The sequence below is a fragment of the Haliaeetus albicilla genome, chromosome 3 (genome assembly GCF_947461875.1).
Source record: "Haliaeetus albicilla chromosome 3, bHalAlb1.1, whole genome shotgun sequence".
Taxonomy (NCBI): Eukaryota; Metazoa; Chordata; class Aves; order Accipitriformes; family Accipitridae; genus Haliaeetus; species Haliaeetus albicilla.
This window is the reverse complement of record NC_091485.1, coordinates 20,113,133-20,131,955: the sequence shown is the minus strand read 5'-3', so window position 1 is coordinate 20,131,955 and position 18,823 is coordinate 20,113,133. Positions and strand designations below refer to the sequence as shown.

At 44.7% G+C, this 18,823-nt stretch overlaps 1 protein-coding gene across 1 annotated transcript in view; it reads right to left on the bottom strand.

The window, feature by feature from the left end:
• Window positions 1-269: 269 nt before the first annotated feature.
• The window catches only part of APCDD1 (APC down-regulated 1), a 32,700-nt gene continuing 14,146 nt past the window's right edge, over window positions 270-18,823 (bottom strand). The window contains exons 4-5 of the mRNA XM_069778975.1: window positions 6,647-6,968; window positions 270-4,648 (exon numbers count right to left, since the gene is read on the bottom strand). Coding sequence (XP_069635076.1) covers window positions 4,200-4,648; window positions 6,647-6,968 — 771 coding nt within the window. The 3' untranslated portion in view covers window positions 270-4,199. The remainder of the gene's footprint in view (window positions 4,649-6,646; window positions 6,969-18,823) is intronic.

Genomic DNA, 18,823 nt, shown 5'->3' with positions numbered 1-18,823 from the left:
TGGGCGCTTCCAGCCCCATTTTATTCAGAGAACATGAAATTGTGAAATTGTGAAACCCAAATCATCCCAGCTGTACCCATCAGAGCTGTTTCTAGTGACATGTTCTCAAGCAGAAATGTTTTGCGTATAGAGTAAGCAATGAGCTTTTCTGTGCACAAGTTACGCGACAGAGGGATTTTTGGTTATCGCTTTCCAAAACATCTATCATTTTTTACAGGTGGAAAGTAAACAGAACAGAAAACTAACATGTATAGGAGGCAAAGAAATCCTTAATTTTTCAGTTAGGCTTTTTTATTTCAATCAATAGTTTAACAAGTGCTTAAACTTCCCTGGCAGTTTAATCTGGAACATAGTTGTGAAGAAAAATATCTTCTATAACTTTAAAAAAATAAAAGGTGGTTTTTTTTTTTTTTTTTTAATCCTGCACTTTAAGCAAGCACACTCCAACTCGAGCAAGGCAGACGTTATATCTTAAAATATGGACTTCTGTTCATAGAAATGACATTCTACACCAGGGCAGCAGGCACAATATGTAAACGGTATAGAAACAGAGCAAGAACACTTGTTTTGATTTTTCTGATCCCTTTTGTCCTATTTCTTGAATAGAACCTGTTAAAACAATTTGCCCAAGAACTTCTTCAGGTTACCACTTCTGTCAGGTGGCTCCTTGAGTAGGATTGTTTCATTTTTTAAAGCTTCTGCATTTTGGTATGGGAAAAATCACTGAGTTTGTAGGTCTTCCACTGCTAAACCACTTGCGGCTTAGCTTCTTTAGCAGCCAGGGCTGCCAACACATGAGGTCAGGTTGGACAAATAAAATGAATGGAATACATTGCGTCACAAATGCATGTGGTGCTGTGCAGCGGTTAATTTAGTGCATGATGAAACCAGAAGATCAAGGAAACTTAGCTCCTCGTTCTGTGCCTGCAACCTAGGAGAAGCCTTGCAGAGAACATGGGTTGGCAAATAAACCGTGCACTCTGAAGACTTATATTTTTGTTCAACTTGACTTGTATTGGCTAACAGAAAAATAAAGAAAAAATATATAGGCACACGGAGGGAAGCTGGTGCAGCATACACTAAGAACCCAGATCATAAAATTATGTTTCTGGTCAACACTACAAATAAACTTGAGGAGTCCCCAGTCAGACCTCTTGTAATGCATTATGAAGGCCTTTTTCAAATACTTCCTTTTTAACTATCTCTAGATAATAGGAAAACAAAAAATGCAGTTCTTATACAATTTGTACATTGAGTCACATTTGCATTTAGTGTAACCGTAAGCCTTGGAAAACCTAGACATTTGCAGGTCTGTGATTCAAAACAGTTGAGACATGAATGTGCTTTTTAGAGGCAAGAACTAGACAGGTCTTTCTCTTGAAACTGTTGTAATATTTCTGACATAAGGCAATTTACAGAGGAGCCACAAAGCACTAATAAACATTGCCCTGATGAATATGGAAGATCATGCTGCGGAGCAGTTCCTCTGCTCTCTGCTTCAGTCCTGCATCACAAACGTGTGCAGATCTCAGCTGGGACCGAGTTGTGTGCGGCACTTGCATAAGGAAGGGACAGGGTCTGACAACTCCTAGCCTTTGGTATTTTTCCAGAGATAGGGCCACCTAACGTGGGAATGGTCGATGGTGGTGGAAGAAGCTTGTCTTGTGTGGCCTAAGGAATGTCACGCCATACGCATCCTCAGGAATAAAAACTAACGTGAATTCCTGCATGCCGCTAGGTCTCACACAGAAGTCAGAAACGAAGCTAGTATTTAAGGGACTTGTTTGACTGTACTAGCTCAGTACCTCAGTTGAAGATACGCCGGTGCCAGTCCGCTGAATGCAAAACTCAAGTCTAGCTAGAGAAAACCAAACTCCATCCTGGTTCCTAGCTTCTCTTTCAGAGGCGTCGTGTCTCCTTCTTGACTCTCTAGTTAAAACTGTGCTCCTGATGCCTTCCTACCAGCAACTGATCCAGAACTGACTCTTCAAGTAAGTTTGACTGTGTGGAGCAGAAAACCATCAAGAAGTGCCGATCAGAGCAGCTGTTGTTCACAGGGCTGGATTAATCATGGTGAGTTGGCTTTCAGCTCCTTCCAGCAGGCTGAAGGAGGATCTGATACGAGATGGATGGATGAACACTTTCTCTGGTGACTACTGAGCCGTCCTGAGCTCCATTCCTGACTCTTAATGAGTCTTCTCTGACTTCTCATCTGTCTGGGAAAAAAACGTGAAGATGTGATCTGACCTGGCAGTGAATCTGTGGTACTGTTCCTTCTCCTCTTCCTCCTGCTCTCTCAAAACCAGGTGAACCAATTTTGTTCCAGCTCTGAGGAAATCCACATCCAAGGCTGATACCTGCTTGGAAAAACTGCTGAGGTGGCATGGACTTTGGGAGGTAGGGAGCCTGAGCATAGCCATTTGCTGCTTGAATGGCTTTTTCCTGCTGTTTTTGCTAGCAAGGTCCATGCTGTCACTATGTTTTCGAAGAATGCTTTTACTATAGCAGACAGTATGGAGAGTCACCTATGTAAAGCTGAAAGACCTTCATTTAAGACATACTTTTCCTGTGATGTTGAAAATAACACATTAAAGGCTTTTTTTCTCACATAGTACTGGACTGGGCAGCTAGAAGCTGCTGATACTGATGAAGAAATGCTATGACCTTACTCCTTATGTTTCTTACACAGGTTACTGCTCCTCCTGTGAGCCAAAACGCGTGTTTGTCAGTAAAAGCCACAGCCCAAATGCTGCAAGGTTAAGCTGTGCTCTCAGCTCGCTCTCCATTAAAGCAGGGGAGCACGGTTCATCTAGGAAGTTTCACCTCCTTGCTGGCCTTAAGTATCTCCCCTACTGCCTCCAGAACCTGCTCTGATTTGCATCAGTGCACACAAGGGTGTATTTGCCACTGGGGGAAACCCAAGGGTTTCCAGGGCAGGCTCTTGTTGAGCGCTGTCGGAGGGCTGTGCCTATCCGCCTTCCCGGCAGTGTCTCCCAAAGCCAAGCTGATTTACGCTCTTGAAACCATGGTACGTGCACGTCCAGCGAGGCTGCGTTTGTGCAACTCTTGCTCCTCCCTCTGGTAAGTCGGGGCCAGTCTCTCTCCCTCCCTCCCTCGGGTGGACGCGGGTCTGGTTCCAGCCGCTTTCTGCTAGGGGCCGCGGTGTGCTCGCTGCTGAAACCCTTTACTTGTTCCTGCAGGAGGTCACATCACTCAAAATACGCTCTTGGATTAGGTCACGGAACATGTTAGACCCCTTTACTCTGCTTCTTTACTCTGCCCACCTGGCTGACACAAAATCCCAGGCACAAATACTGCACGCCGAGTACGTAAGGCCTCAGGAATAGGAAAACAAAAGGAGTCCCTGCAGCCGTGTGTCGGCAGCTTACCTGTGTGCATCCGACAGAAAAAACACTGCTGCTGCTTCTGTCTGGCTTTAAGGGGGCTTGGTTGTGACTACTCACTAGATACAAAGGGAGGCCTCGAAGCAATTGCATAGCTAAGGAAATTGAACGAGAAACTATTAAATCACTGGTTATTTTTACAACTTAATGATTGTAAAAATAGCTTAAATTACTTGGAATATTTTTTAATTGGAGGTATTAACCGTTTACCACTATCTGAACGGAGGGCTGTTGATTTGCTGTTTCTTTTTGCGTTATGAGCTGTGAGATAATGACAAGATAAATCTTTGTGGGTTTCCTCATTATATACGTGTCTACATCAGAGCTGTGAAGTCAGAGGGGGAAGCTGCTATCACAGTACTGGCATGACACCGAGCCCTTCCCCAGAGCTAAATTCTGATGAGAAACGGGGTGTTGGGGAGAAGAGTACCACAACGGTAAGGTGGCAGAGACGACTGAAGCAGGATCATAATGTTCACCCCAGCAGTTAAAAAACCAAAAATAATAAAAGGGAGACCCCCCTCCCTCCCCCCAGAAGTCTGCAGTCCTAAAGTGCAATTACTTTTGTGCAGTCATGTCAGGCCAGGGATCAGACTGGATGAAGTTCAAAGCACAAACATCAAATGAGTGCCGTTCAGGATCCGAGGAGGAGGGGGGAAGTACAGAAAAGAACAACAGTTCTTAGGCATTCAAGTGCATCAAGAAAATAAATGTCCCTTTCTTTCAGAAGAAAAACAACCCCCAGTCTGGTGGAATCCTGGCTTTGTAGTCATGAAAAATATGTTTTTTTCATGTCTAGCTGAGAATGTCCCAATATGACACAGTACAAATAAACACCAAAGCAAGAGCTGGGGCGCTGGGATGTTTTTCCGGTGCCCCGCTGCTATACAGCCTTATTTTATTCTCCTCTGGTGACCCTTCAGATCTGGGTGCTGATGAAGCGCACTGAATTAAAGGCATCTGGTAGGAAGTGGCTCTCTTCTCTGGTCGGTCGGGGCTGGACCCGTCGCTTGGTCTCTGGCCATTGTACAGCAAGTACCTGCCCCGGGCATCCTGCTCCATTTTGAAGATTTCGTACTCGGTGTGAGGTAGGCGGATGCCGAGTGCGATGCAGCCGTTGGTGTGGGTGACGTCTTGCTGAACCCCAACTTGCCAGGACCCCTGTGCTCCGCACTCATTCCCGTTGAAGACATTGAGCAGCGAGGCTGTGGATATGTCCATGGGAGTGACCTTCATGTGATTCACTGTGAGAAAGGAAGAGGGGAGCTATTAGCAGAGGGACAAAAACAAAAGCAAAGACAACATGCGGATTGGGGCGTACCTGTGAAATCAGAATTGTCTCTCCTTGATCGTTCTTAAATAATTTTTCATATTGCAGGTGTGGCCAGTGAATCTATTTGCATCATTTTACGTCTTTGATTAATTGCTTCTCGCACAGAACACCCCCCCCCCCAACTCAGTTGAAGAAAACCTGATGGCCACATATCTCAGCCAGAGATTAAGCAGAGTTTTTCATAAATTCCAGACAATCCTTTACAGATAAAGCCTGGTTGGTTATATTAGGAGATGGGTAAAATTGGAAACAATAGAACTTGACTCATGTTTTATTACCATCTGTATTAATCCATAAGTAGGGCTGTTTATCATGTATTTTTCATCATTTTTTAACATCTGTTACCCTGTGAAGCTGATGAAATAATTAGTTCCAATTAGAAAATTTGGAAGGTGCCACAGCTGCACTGTCTTCCTATATTACCGGTCCTTTTTTGCATGAATTATAAAATATAGCTGAACTATAGAGATATGTTTTTTCTCATCTCTAAACAGTGGCTGCAGCTTGCAGTATCAAACATAGAAATGCTGCAGCTTCTTCAGTTCTAACCTGCCTGTATTTCAAAGGAGCTTGAGGCACACAAAGTTTTATTTTTCAGCCAAGTTTAAAAAGTTGGGAAAAGCCAAACTGAATGAGCTTATGGAAGCTGAACAGAGATTTTTCCTGGTGTGCATTTGACATCAAGAAAAGGGGATCTGAATGGATCAGTGCTGACCAAAACAGAAGCAAATAACTAGCCCTCATGCCTCCCAACACACCAAAATCCCAAATTTTCTTGCAGGTCATTTTGTAGTAAGATTTGTTGGGAGTTTTATTCTGAGGTTTTATAAACACATTCGACTCAATGGCTCTACGGTTCACATTATTTGCCCTAGCTGGTGTAAAAGGTAATTTATAGAAATTGAACCTGAAAGTTTTGGTAAAATGAAATTAGTGACCTTGATCTGTAAGGTAAGTTGGCATACCATAAACCACGAATTCAAGCAAAAACTAGATTTCATGGACCTGAGCTGGGACATGCTGCATGCAGCTCGAAAGAGCAAGTTCTGCCTCCTATGAAAATCCCAGATTAGTAAATTATTTTGTATAGTTAGATGCTTTCCTAAACTGGAGCCATGCAAGAAGCTTTGTGCTTCTCACATGGTAACTGAAATAAGGAAAAGAGCCCATAGAGCGCTTGGGGCTTCCAGAGGCTCCGCTGGGGCTGGTGCCACGGTGGGAGAGATGTTGTGTTTTGGAGATGTTTGGTTGTGTGAGTGGTTAAAGCCACTGAGCTCTTTCTAAGAAGGGTGCTGCAGGGCTGTTTGCACAGGAAGGCTTCTCAGCCGCAGGGACCTGGGTGGCATCAGCACTGAGCGCTGCTTCCCAAAGTACTTGAGGGGTTTTGGTTAGATATGTCTAGTCGTCACTGCGGTGGGATTAATCAGAGCTGTCTTTAGGGACATCCTTGCTCTAGGGACCCTCGGAAGCTGATGAAAAGACACATGCTGCTACGTCTGTCTTTGACACAAAATGATTTATACCACTTCAGACCTGAAATGCCTTCTGAAGGTGCTTTTTTCTCTCTGCTGAAGGATCCTTAGCACAGAGATCTAATCTTGGACACTTTGCTTAGATGCTTGAAGTCTGGCCACTGGACTCCAAGACTTAGTGATGCGAAATCTTATTTTCTTGTGCTCTACTTAAAGATCTCTGCCTCAAATGAGTATTGCTTCAGTGGCGTGAAATGCCATGCACCTGTATGGTTTGGCTGGGCGTTCACACAATGCCTGCAAACTTCCCAAGAAACTACTAACTCCTGAAAATGACAGAAGGAAATCATCAGCAACCGAATCGTTAAGAGCGAACTCTGCTCTGGTCTATAACTACGTGACCACCTCTGCCTGCCCCGTGTAGCAAGCCACTCTACCTTTGAACACAAACTCTGTGCCACCCATCACTTTGGATGAGTGCACTCCCCGGCTGTAGCGTCCCTTGGCGTAGATGGTGAAGGTGGGGTGCTTGCAGATGGGGTCGGAGTAGTGGTAGTAGTGACCTTCCCAGGTGTTGTTGTTGTCGTGGAAGATGAAGTGCCGAGTGAGGAAGAGGACCTCCGGTCGCACCTCGCAGCGCTGGCTCACCCACTCTCCGTGTAGCCCTATGGTCAGATCCGCCTTGGGGGGTAAGATGGGAGGATGGTGCTCATCTGACCGGTAGATGATTCTGCACGCGATGCACGTGCGGTCGTGGTTCTGAAATGAAGCAGAGAGAAACCCTCGTTAGGCATTATCCATGATACAGGGCAATGAACCAGGCTGTCCGTTTCATGCTGAAGTGACACCAGCTCCACATTTTAAGGAATATGTTGTCATTTCTTATCTTGTTAGTGTTCTCCTGCAGGTTCTTAGCCTTCAAAGCACCTGAAACATGCCACCATTTGGTTTTTTACATATAAGACTGCACAGCAGGAGAGCAGTTAAGAGATTAATTCCCTCATCTGCATTTATCTGAAATTAAGATTTTAGTTCAGCTTTTTATAGGATCGAGAAAAGGCTGTCTTTATCCTTCAAATCATACGAGAAGCCGGCAGATGGTAATTTACTGTGGTAGGGACTTGGCAACTCTTATGTTAGAAGTGAATACATTTGCTAAGCTCTTATTTTGCATCTGTCTTCCTTTCAGTTGTTAACTTTGGGTACTGTAGATAGACACGGGTGTCCTAAGGACGTTTTTCATTTTGGGCGGCGGCCTGGGAGAACAGTAACCAGTGATTTTAAACTTTTTCAGCTTTTCTGAGCTGTAACGCAAACCTGTCAAGTATACCATGCGGCCAGCTGCCACCAGACATGGTGAAAGCTTTCTGGCCTGCTCTGGCAGGAACGGGGTCCATGGTGCCTGCCGGGCTTCACAGCGGGTCACCGCTGTGGGCTGAGCACCAGCCTCAGGCAGCCGGGTACCCCCAGCCCCATCTGTGGGTGCTGGGGCTGTCTTACAAGGGGCATGCAGGCTCTGAGTCCATGGCAGGAGGGAAGGGAATTTCATGCTGAGGCTTCCACCTCCTGACATCAGAAACTGAAACTACAGTGGAGATCTGTACGTTGTTCCTAACGCCGTTTCTGCCTCTGCAAGGTTTTGTCTTGTTGGCAAAAGAGTTTGGCCTCTCAGTTTTCAAACTGTATTTTGCATTTTTTCAATGGCAAGAGAGATGGCACCATTAACTTTTCTCTCTGCTCTGCTAAACCTTGAAGTAAGTTTTATGGACCAATAGGGGATTATGAAACTAATTTTTTAGCTCACTTCATTGATGACAAATAATTAGATCAAGCAGAATAAATGCCACCCTGCAAGGTAAAAGCAGTCTTTTCTGTTTTCCTGGTGCCTGTTTTGTGTTGGCGATGTGCTGTTCGTTTACATCTCGGGACCTGATGGTAGAGGCTTTCTAGTCAGCTGCCGACATGCAGAGGGGCTGCACCCTGAGCTGTAAGCAGGCTTATACTCGGAGTGAAGGGCAAAGATCCCTTGTACAGACAGCTTGTACCTTCATCTTTCAAGGCCATGCAATCCTTCCTGGAGAGAGGGGGATGCACTGGGTGGGTTACTCACATCCGCCTTGTTCAAGCTGCAAGGTGTTTTCCTGAGGTGCAATTCAGAGTGTACCGAGTTGAAGCTCCCTACGCAGCCATCAGGGAGACAGATTTATACAACGACTTTTTCTTTGCACCCCTTTCCAGCCCTCTTTTCTGAGATCTCTGTGAGCTCCCTCCATAACGTAAATACTCATATTAATCACTTTAAAGTCCATGGGAGCTGCTATGGAGCCAGCATTTCTCCACTCACTGCCCTCAGCTCACAGCACACTTCAGGGGCAACATTTACACAACCTTCCTTAGTGCCCTGAGTTTGTCTCATGGTATGACCTCAGGTGGCTTCAGGGTCAACATACAACTCTTGCAATATATCCCTTTCACACATATTAAATAGGGTTTGTATTTGCCTCCCTGCCCCAGACCAGATGATAGACACCAAAAGTCAGTGAAATCAATGAAGTCTGCTGTTCTACATCCTTGGGATGTAGAATAATGGTCTATGTGCAAAATAACTATAAATGCTGTAGCTCAGGTTGATCTGAATCAGTGTTGGCCAACAGCCCCGCTCTGAGGAGGAGGTTGGACTTGGTGACCTCCAAGGGGTCTTTCCACCCCAAAACACATGGTCTTCTGGGAATGACATGTCAGCATGTTATTAACGTGGATGCAGTTCTCTCCCACTTATGGAGCTTGTTAACTAATTTTAAGGTACATTTTTCAGCTAAATTCTGCAAGTGGGCACAAGGGCCATTAGTATCGTAGTGAAAATACAAAGAACATTTACTTGAGTAATTTAACTGCAACTGGTGAAGTTAGGACAGATTTGTGCCATAGTAATTGACAGCAGAGGCTGGTGCAAAACACCTGGTTCTCCTGAACACTGAAAGCACAGATAATGCATAAGGACTGTTGAATCTGGGCTGTTTTCTGAGATTGCAAGTTTCGGCTTGGATTTTCTGATGGCCAAGAGAGGAACCAAGATCCCGTTATGTTTCCTATTTTGCTCTAGGTTTCTTCTGTGACCTTCCTGTGTGACTTACTTAACCTCATTTCACAGAAACACAAACAATTACAGGTCTTCTGTTTGGGACAGGACTGGTAGGAGGCTAAAGACACTGAGCTGTCAGAAAGCAGACAGAAATTTCAGGGACCTGGCTATGATTAAAAATAAAATAATAGTAATAATTATTATAAAAAAAATGTAGGTGTAGCTCTGTTCCTGGAACAAACCTGCAAATGCCAGCTGGCAGAAATCCAGTGTCCACCTTCCTCTTGCCTACAATAAAATCTCACCAGGTTTCATCTGCAAGCTCATTTGGGACTTATGAAACCAGTCTGTTGAACCTCTAGATCTCTTCAGAAGACATCAGTCTTTTTCTCCAGAAAGGGGTCTGGTTTACTGGGTGGCTTGCGGCTCAGGATTGCTGGGGGGCAGATGGCTGATAAATGGCCAAGAAACAAGTCGGTGCTGGGGAAAGGTGGGGACTGCCTTGGCACATCTCAGGCAGCAGCAGAGCCACCCTGTCTCCCTCGAGCTCCAACCATGAATGGGGATGCCCAAAGCTAAGCGTCTGCCCCATCTGAGGCAGCGCTGCTGGTGCCACAAGAGAACCATCGGATGAGGTGTGCGATTTCATTCACTGCCAACCAAAGAACTGAGGAAACACACATTTTTGAAGTGTAATAGAAATAACGCTTTTTCTTCTTGGAGATCTACATCCAAAAGATGCTGCCGCTGCCTTGCACGGATACCCACAGTGATCCAGGCTGAGGGGTTGCTCTGTGGAAGATGCTGGTGTAGATATCAAGCACTTGTTTCTCCAGCATGGCTGTTCTGCCATGGGGCAGACTGGCATCGCTGCTCCCTAACACTTTAAGGGCTAATAAACTGCATTAATGACTAACTTTATTGCTGTGATCACCCCACTCACATAAAGTGAATCAGGACAGCGAGGGAAAGGCAGTGTTGTAAAACTAAACATAGCTTATGCAAGCTGAATTGGTCAATAGTAGGAGACGATTTCTGCTACAGTCCTTTCTCTAATGAAGTGAAGTTGAAAGCTTTTATCTCCCAGAGGAAACCCTGGCAGAGTAGTATGGCACTTTGGTTTATATTCACGGTTCCCTTTGAGGAGCCTGTCCTCCACAATCAGTTTGTGAGCCAAAGCAACCTGGGAACCAGTGGTTTCTGTTGTCCTTGTTCAAAACCTGAAGAAAACCGAACGGCAACCCAGCCTGTTGTCTTCTTGGTCTCCCCTGGCTGCTTGTGGGATTCCTCTGTTGTTTCTTGAGTCTAGTGGATGGACAAGAAGGAGATCTGTAATCAATCCTATTTGCAGCAAAATTACTTTTTGACTTTTTTGACCAGGAAGGACTATCAAGCATAAATGTTCTTTTTGCTGTTCTTCTAGCAGTGATTTTAGGTTTCATCTCTCCTCTACAACATTAAAAAACATGGGTATTATGAGTCAAGGCTCTGATGCTGGGCAGGGAGTACAATCATAGTTTGATGTCTTCTCCATCATACTGGGAGTGTAGAAGATGCAGACCGGTAACGCCTGCAGCTGCTTAGTCCTTTGGCTGTGGCCAGCGGCAGTGGGCAGAATAAGGTCCATGGAGCTCCACAGTGGAAAAAAAAATCATAACTACACACAGCCTCTTTCTCCCTATCCAGGTTAGGTTCATGTCTTGAGGCATAAGGAGGAATTACTTCCTCAAACTTGTAAAACTCCTGCAGTGCAACTATGCCAGCTGCCATTACGCCGTGAGTGGAGGTGACTCCTTGGGCAAACTCAAGCAAGGTCCAGGTTAACTCACTGCTAAACTTCACTTTGATTTCTGTGAGTTGTCTGTAACTCATCTGTCTCCTTCACCTCTGCGGTCCTGAACTGCTGTAACCGTGTGCAGCGCTTCTAATTCCGAAGACTTTGCGCAACTCTGAAGGTCCAGCCAGCTGCACAGCTAAGAAACGTCCAGCTTGCCTGCCTGCCTCCTAGTCACTGATGGCGTGCCCGGACGAAGGGGCTGAGGTGAATGGGCACTTTTTGCAAGGGACAGGGAGTGCGACAGGGAGAGCTTGGGGCAGTGAGGAGGGAAGCAGCAGTGTCCCTTTCACAGCACCGAGACGTCAGGCTGGCTCAGGCACCTCACACAGCCATACCTGCAACACATCGCTTCCCTGAGACCAGCGCTTGAATCCAAGCCCACGCAAACCTTTTTTTTTTGCTGTGATACTATCTTTCACAGAGTTAGGAACTTCTTAGTGGAAGAATATGCCACATGTAAACTCCCTCGGTACAACTTTTGTCCAAGTAATGGACAAGGGAAATACTAGTTTTCTTATGAGGCAATTCAACTTAATTATGGAGTAATTTATGTTTAACAATTGCCTGTATTTTTCGCTGTTGCTTTTTTAGGTCAGCTGCTCTTGCCTCTTAATTACACTAGCTGAGGCTTTGCAAATCACTCCCTTTCCGTATGTCTCAGGGAAAGATTATTTTCTAAAAACAGACGTTCAAAGAAAATAGGGAACAGAGGTAGAGGACATTCGAGTCCAAACACGATTAAGTACTCTCTAATAAAAAGCTCATTTAGGCATGACATAAACTAAAAAGCAATAAAATGATCAGTGGATAGGACGAACATCTGTTCTATGTTTTGATTATCTTAGGTGTACAATGCAATATTTTTAATAGTGGTGTCTTGCTAGAAGGCCTGGCCCCTGAAATGGCTGCTGCCCCGTGACTGGAAGATCCCTTCCCGTGAAGGGTGCCTCCTTGCAGCTCTGCAACGCCAAGTCCATGGTGCCACAACTCCTTGCCCTCCTGGGTGTTTGTTTAAAGCCAATTTCTGCATTAATCCATGAGGCCATGTGGGCTGAAACAAGCCTGAAGCTCTGGCTGGAAACTCGGTTCTTGTAGTCAGGGAGAAAATAGTTTGTGATCTGAAAATTTCCACCAGCATTTTTCCTTATCCCTCCCTCCTGCTGCCTCAGCTGAAGCGGTAACAAGGCCAGAGCGCTCTGGAAGCCAAGCAGGGAGGTTTCTAATTAAAAAAAGCAAACAAGAATGAGGTTCCTTGATCTTTTTCCCAGTTGCTGTGGATAGTCAGAAACATAAACCCTCTCAGCACAGTTTAATTTTCTCTTAAGTTCTACGGGATTCTGTGGCTGCCTAGGACTAATTTGCCTCCAATAAATTCATAGTGGTTTTTATTGCCCAGGCCAAAAAACTATCACACAACTGGGATGCTCTCTGAGCAATGGTAATGAGCTTTGAGTAACACCTAGAAAGATCTTTTTGGAAGGTGTTCTAGTTTTCTTTGAACACCTTTGTATTTCAATGCTGTTGTTACAGAATGAGACATCTATGGACCAAACCCTTTTCAAAATGTACAGAAAATCCACCCTTTCCTTATGGTTCAAGCAGAAGCTGAAATCAATGCTTAATATTGAGGAGAGGACCTGCAGGAGGTACTGCAGGTTGTATTTAGGGACAAAACAAACAAGTACTAATAGTAAAGAGGAGGCTGAAAATACAGTTGTTTTTCAACTAAACACCTTGTTCAAACATATTTGTTCTGTCCTCTATCTATTCTTTATATCTTGAAAATGTGTCTCTATTTCAATCCAAAAATTTTAAAACACTATTTGTCTGAAACAGCTGAAATTGTAACTCAACTTTTCTCCTACAGAATAACAATAGATGACTAGTCTGATATTTGGCTATTTACATAATGGAAAACTTGCATGAAATTACACAGCAGTTTCCCAAAGTAATTTGGGAAATCAGCTCTCATCTTTTTATCTGGAGCCACTACACAGTGGACACATCCTTCCCATACCATAACCTGGTTAAGAGATTCAGGTATCAGCTCTGCCTCAGCAAGACGGAAAAGCACATGCTCTTCGCAGTCGGCTAGGCTGCCTTTGGACTCCTCCTCGCCCTCCTCTTCCCTGCCCATCAATGCCGAAGTCAAACCAAAACCCAACCCAAAACCCTTGGCAGAGCAGTGGCTTCTTTCTGTAATGCCTCCCTTGGGGCTCTGGCTTTTCAACTTTCACCTTTTACTCGAAACCAGATATTCAATGTAACTACTCTAAGTACACCCTTCCCTCCCTGTCCCCCACACCATTGCCAGTTGGGCCTGGTCTCTCCTCAAGGGCTGGTGGTGGCACCACCCTGCTCAGTTACAGTAATACCACGCTGAAATCACTTATTTCAAATTTCTGTAGCAATATCCTGCCTTATCGTGTCATGTACTGACATTAATAATATTTCTGCAACACTCTACTTCTGCGGAGTCCCCATGCCTGTGCTGTGGCTGTATCGTGGGAATCTTGTTTGGAAGAGGCAGGTTCTCAGCTTATACAAAACCACCTTTGGCCAACCCTGATTTGCACTGGTTGCTGGTGCGTGGCAAGAAGCAGGTCTCGTTCATGGTTGGAAAAGGAGGACAGGTTGCATCTGTACAGTACCACGAGAAGCAAGGGCTAGCAAAAACTCCAGCACCCCCCTGGCTCCCTCCTACACTTGCCTATCACCCGGGAAGACGCTCCTGATCAAGCTGTGGAGCCCACACGAGGCAGCCCAGGCTCTGGTTGTTCACAAGGTCAGGTTGCTCTTGCATTGGGGGCTTCCCTTTTAGAGCGGGCAGCTTGTCTGATGTTGGCTGTGCAGTGTCACTGGATGGGCCATATAGCAGCACCTGGGTCTGGCATGTTGCACCCAGCACATCCTCATTGCAGGGTGATGTGTGGTGAGGGACCAGACATTGGGTTTCCTCAAGTGTGGGCTCAGGCCTGAACCGCGTGTGCAGTACAGACCTAACTGGTGGCCCAGGGTCCAACAGTTAGAAAAGCTGGGCTAGCAAACCCCTGCCATGTGAATGCATGTATTACCATGAGGGAAGGCACTGAAGTAGAGAGGAAAGGAAAGCCACACTTAGTAATGATCTCTCACCCCCCCCCCCAAATACCATGTGTCACACAGGTAGGGCTAGATGGGACCGGACCAAGGCATGCCTGGTGAGGATGCTTTAAACCTCACCCCCTGAGAAAACCAGGTGCCAGGTTTTAGTAACTGAGCACTCCCAGGATGAGCACAAATGGACACCCTTGGGAGAACGTCAATGCAAGGACATGCTTCCAACTCAACCAAAAAAGTTGGATGGCTTTGTCTCAGACTGCCAAGGAGCTGAGTCCTCAGAAAGGGTGCTTTTATGAATTGCTCAGTGTAGTATCAAGCTCTGCTCCTCCACTGCTCTAGAATACTGCAGACCAAGACAACCCTTTAACAAACAGCTACAATCTCTCTCCACCACAAAAGTGATAATTTGCAGGCTTTCCATGACCTCATGTGAAGCTGAGTTGGCTTATGTGCATTAGGCTGGCTCTGGGGAGTTGACAAGCACGGTTGACACAGTTATAATTCAGCCTGCCAAACGGAATGAAGAATAACAAAGATTTAAAACTTTAATTAAAAATCTTGAAGCAAGTGAAATGCTGGAGAGAGCGGTAACTCCTTTGCAGGGTTGTCAGTTTGGGATTTCTTTTGGTGGGGAACAGAGGAGCTGCAAGCAGGAAGGAGGGTGGAGATATGTTCAGATTTATCTGCAAATGCGTACCATATATTTTAAGATATTGAGGAATGGTTTTTATTAACTGCTCCCATGAAGGGAAAGATAGTGAAGGAATCTGAAGGCAATACCATTACACAATTGTCTGATCTATGATGTTGATTCTGTTGCACAACCCTGCATAAAACTGAAATAAACACAACCGACATGAAATGCAAAAGTCTTCTGGTTGTTCTTTTCTGATGTAAACTACTTTAGCCTGGGCAAAAGGCAAGGACAAAGAGAAAACCGGCCTTTTTCTCAGATGAATGTGCTTGCATGTCACCTATCCCATTAAAATGATACTAATTTATGATGACATGAATATTTTGCGGAGTATCAACAAAAAAATTCCTGGAAAACCCAAAGGGACAGCTTGAATGTCCATCTTCAGGAACAGAGTATTCCAAAATAAAGCTGCCTTAGGTGCTTATTACACCTTTAAAAAGCAATCTATATAGCCCTATGAACCAGGTAGCAATATTACCAGCCAGTCCTCCATTCCTTCTTACAAAAGATGAAGCAATTGTGGTTAGATGCCCACAACAAGGAAGGTGTCAGTAATTTAGATACATCTGTTGAGTTGATCTGAAGGCCCGTGTTTTATTTTGCTAGGCTGAATAGTTAATTTTGATCCCTGGTACTATATTTGTAGCGGGGCAGGCTTTTACTGCAGTTGCAGAACAGACAGTGTTAGTTAAACCAACAAAGACGAACAGGGTTTTAAAAGCAACGCTTAGCTTTTGGAAGTTCACACAGAGCATGAAAACCAACCTTTTGCTTCAGCCCTTGCCTAGCCCTAATGCTGGTGTAGGCAGTAAGTGCAGAGTGGCCCCGTCAAAGTAGCACTCTTCTGAAGGGCCACGGCCAGCAGCGCTGCTGAGCGCAGCAAGGACCAGCCTCAGCTAGAAGCTGTTCGCTTCTCTTATCTCTGCGGGGCATCACATGCACTGTCATTGTTCATAAACCTGGAATTAACCTATCTGAACATTCTTCTGAATATCCTTTCTTCGCTCCCCGTATAATTCCCTAACCAAGAGTCCTTTGCAAGTAATAATGAACAAAACAAACCCTTCGAGTATTGGCTTCATCTAGAAGTCTAGTGGCACTACTCTGGCAAACAAAGGAGTTTTGTCCTCCAAAATTACACTTCTTGGTTGAGATAATGTTTTGCATAGTTCTCTGAGGCGCTTCATATGTTTAACACCTATTTATTAACTTATGTTTGCATTTCCTCCTCAAGTACCTAGCATTCCCCTATAGATGAAGTCACTGAGTTTCAAACAGATGACTCAAATTTCAAAAAGCACAAAAAAACTTGGCACACTTTGTTCTTTCACCACCTGGCTAAAGGAAAGCCCAAGCACCAGCCTCTGTATGTTGAATCTGTATTAGCTGCAAATGCCAGGTGCTGCTGGAAGTCAGCTCCCAGCCGCGAATACTTGTAATAGAGAATCAATCCATTGGAATTGTTTTTTTCAAGGGAAAATGATTACTGAAGGTGTGCAGCCAGTGAATGTTTGAGCATGGCAAGGGCAGAAGGAACGTTATCGTAGCACAGTTTAGGCTTCTTGTGATGTTCCAGCCTTATTCCTAAACAATGATCTAACTAGAATGACCGTTCATCACAGCCCTGCTCTGATCTTTCCCGTTACTCTGTCAGATGATGAAATAGCACAGGGAGTTCTTTGTTTACAAAGCGCTATTACTAAGGCAATTACATGTGAATTGAGTGTCCCAGTATTGCTGTTGTACACATTTCCTGTAGTTTTAGAGCAGATATCTCTGAAAATATCTTCTCCTTCTGCATAGCGAACAAATACTGCATTCAAGCCTTCCTTCATGCTGCAAATGATAGAATGGTTTAGGTTGGAAGTGACCTTAAAGATCATTCAGTTCCAACCCCCCTGCCATGGGCAGGGACACCTTCCACTAGACCAGGTTGCTCCAAGCCCCATCCAACCTGGCCTTGAACGCTTCCAGGGATGGGGCATCCACAGCTTCTCTGAGTAACCTGTGCCAGTGCCTCACCACCCTCACAGTGAAGAACGTCTTCCTTACATCTAATCTAAATCTACTCTCTTTCAGTTTGAAGCCATCACCCCTTGTCCTATCACTACATGCCCTTGTAAGAAGTCCCCCTCTGGCTTTCCTGTAGGCCCTCTTTAGGTACTGGAAGGCTGCTACAAGGTCTCCCCAGAGCCTTCTCTTCTCCAGGCTCAACAACCCCAACTCTGTCAGCCTTTCCTCATAGGAGAGGTGCTCCAGCCCCCGATCATCTTTGTGGCCCTCCCCTGGACTCCCTTGAGCCGGTCCATGTCCTTCTTATACCAAGGACTCCAGAGCTGGATGCAGTACTGCAGGTGGGGTCTCACCAGAGCAGAGCAGAGGGGCAGAATCACCTCCTCAACCTGCTGGCCACGCTTCTTTTGATGCAGCCCAGGATACAGTTGCTTTCTGGGCGAGTTTATCAAGTTCCTCTGCATACAGTCCCTGTATGCATTTGTAAATAAGGTGTGATTTATGACCAATCAGCCAGGCTCCTTGGTGGTGTCCTAATCAGGAATATTTTGTATAATGATGATGGCCAAGCAGTTCCCCTGCCCTGCCCCTTCCACCCATGTGCTGTCATGCTGGCTAAAGCAGCTGCATGTGCAATAGCTTGAATCCCTTGATAAACTTGCACTGTCGAGAGACATCAAAGATGTTCAGCCCCTTTCATCAGCAAGTCCTAATTGATATCTTGAGCACGGCTAGAGGACTGCTAAGATAGATCTATACAGTGACCTATTCATCAGCTGCACTCAGGAACTTCCATGTATTTTACAGGAGGAATTTGTTTAAGGTATGCTCTTATCTAAGAGAATTCATAAAGCCTTAAGAGATGACATATTATATATTTTTAAAAGCTCCCTGATTTTATATGAACACTTGAGATACGGTAATCTGTGAATTTATTGAGATTTGTAGCTCAGCATAAAGCTGTCTGGTTTTTGGACAGCCCTTTTGATTTACCATCCTGTGGTGAAATCGCTGCAGGAATTTGGAGAAAGTCCAATTCTATTTGTTTAAAGTCCTGATCATGTGGCTTTGGCATTCCTAACATATCCAGCAATCATTTGCTTTTAATTACCATTCATTTCAACCACGTAAGTAATGAATGTGGCTACCACATCCAACTTACAGGCTGTGTAAACTCTTGAGCTGGGTGGAACTTTCTTCTATATAGAGGCTTAACTATAACTTAAAATGTGAATCCTCTTAACTTATTTTAGGCAGGCCTTTATAAGTTTAAAATAAAAATAAATAAAAAGGAAATGAAAAAAGCCTTAAATGAAAGATTCCACACAATACACCTGATTCACTTCAGAAGCAATTTCCTGGCCTCCCCAACCTCTTGGTATGACTGTAAAAACCTTAAAAAACCAAGTTGATTTAACGTTTCTATTTATTCATGGTGTCCAGTTTCCAGAGGAGTCTGTGACTTGTAGTTTTAAACTCAATTTAGCATTTAAACTCATTTTCAGCTGGGTCCCAGTGGAGCAACAATTAGAAAAGGAAAAGAGTTCAAAGAAGAAGGGTTATAACCTTTCAACGGTATGTTTGCCTGGAATTTAAAAAAAAAAAAAAAGCATCTCTATTACTATTCTTCCTACATTTGGCAAACACTAGGTCAGACAGCCCGGTTGAGAACCTGCTGGTATAGAAAACTTCACGGTTGGGTACAAACCAAGACCCAGGAGTCTGTCATGGCAGCCAAGGCAAAGGTTTATTTTTTAGGGGTATTGTTATTTATATTGTGCTGAAAGCCTGATATCAGCAGGCCCAACTTCTCTTCAGAAATCTCAGATTTAATAATCTGAGCAAGAGGAACCTACCAAAAAACACGGAGAGAAGCTGTGCTG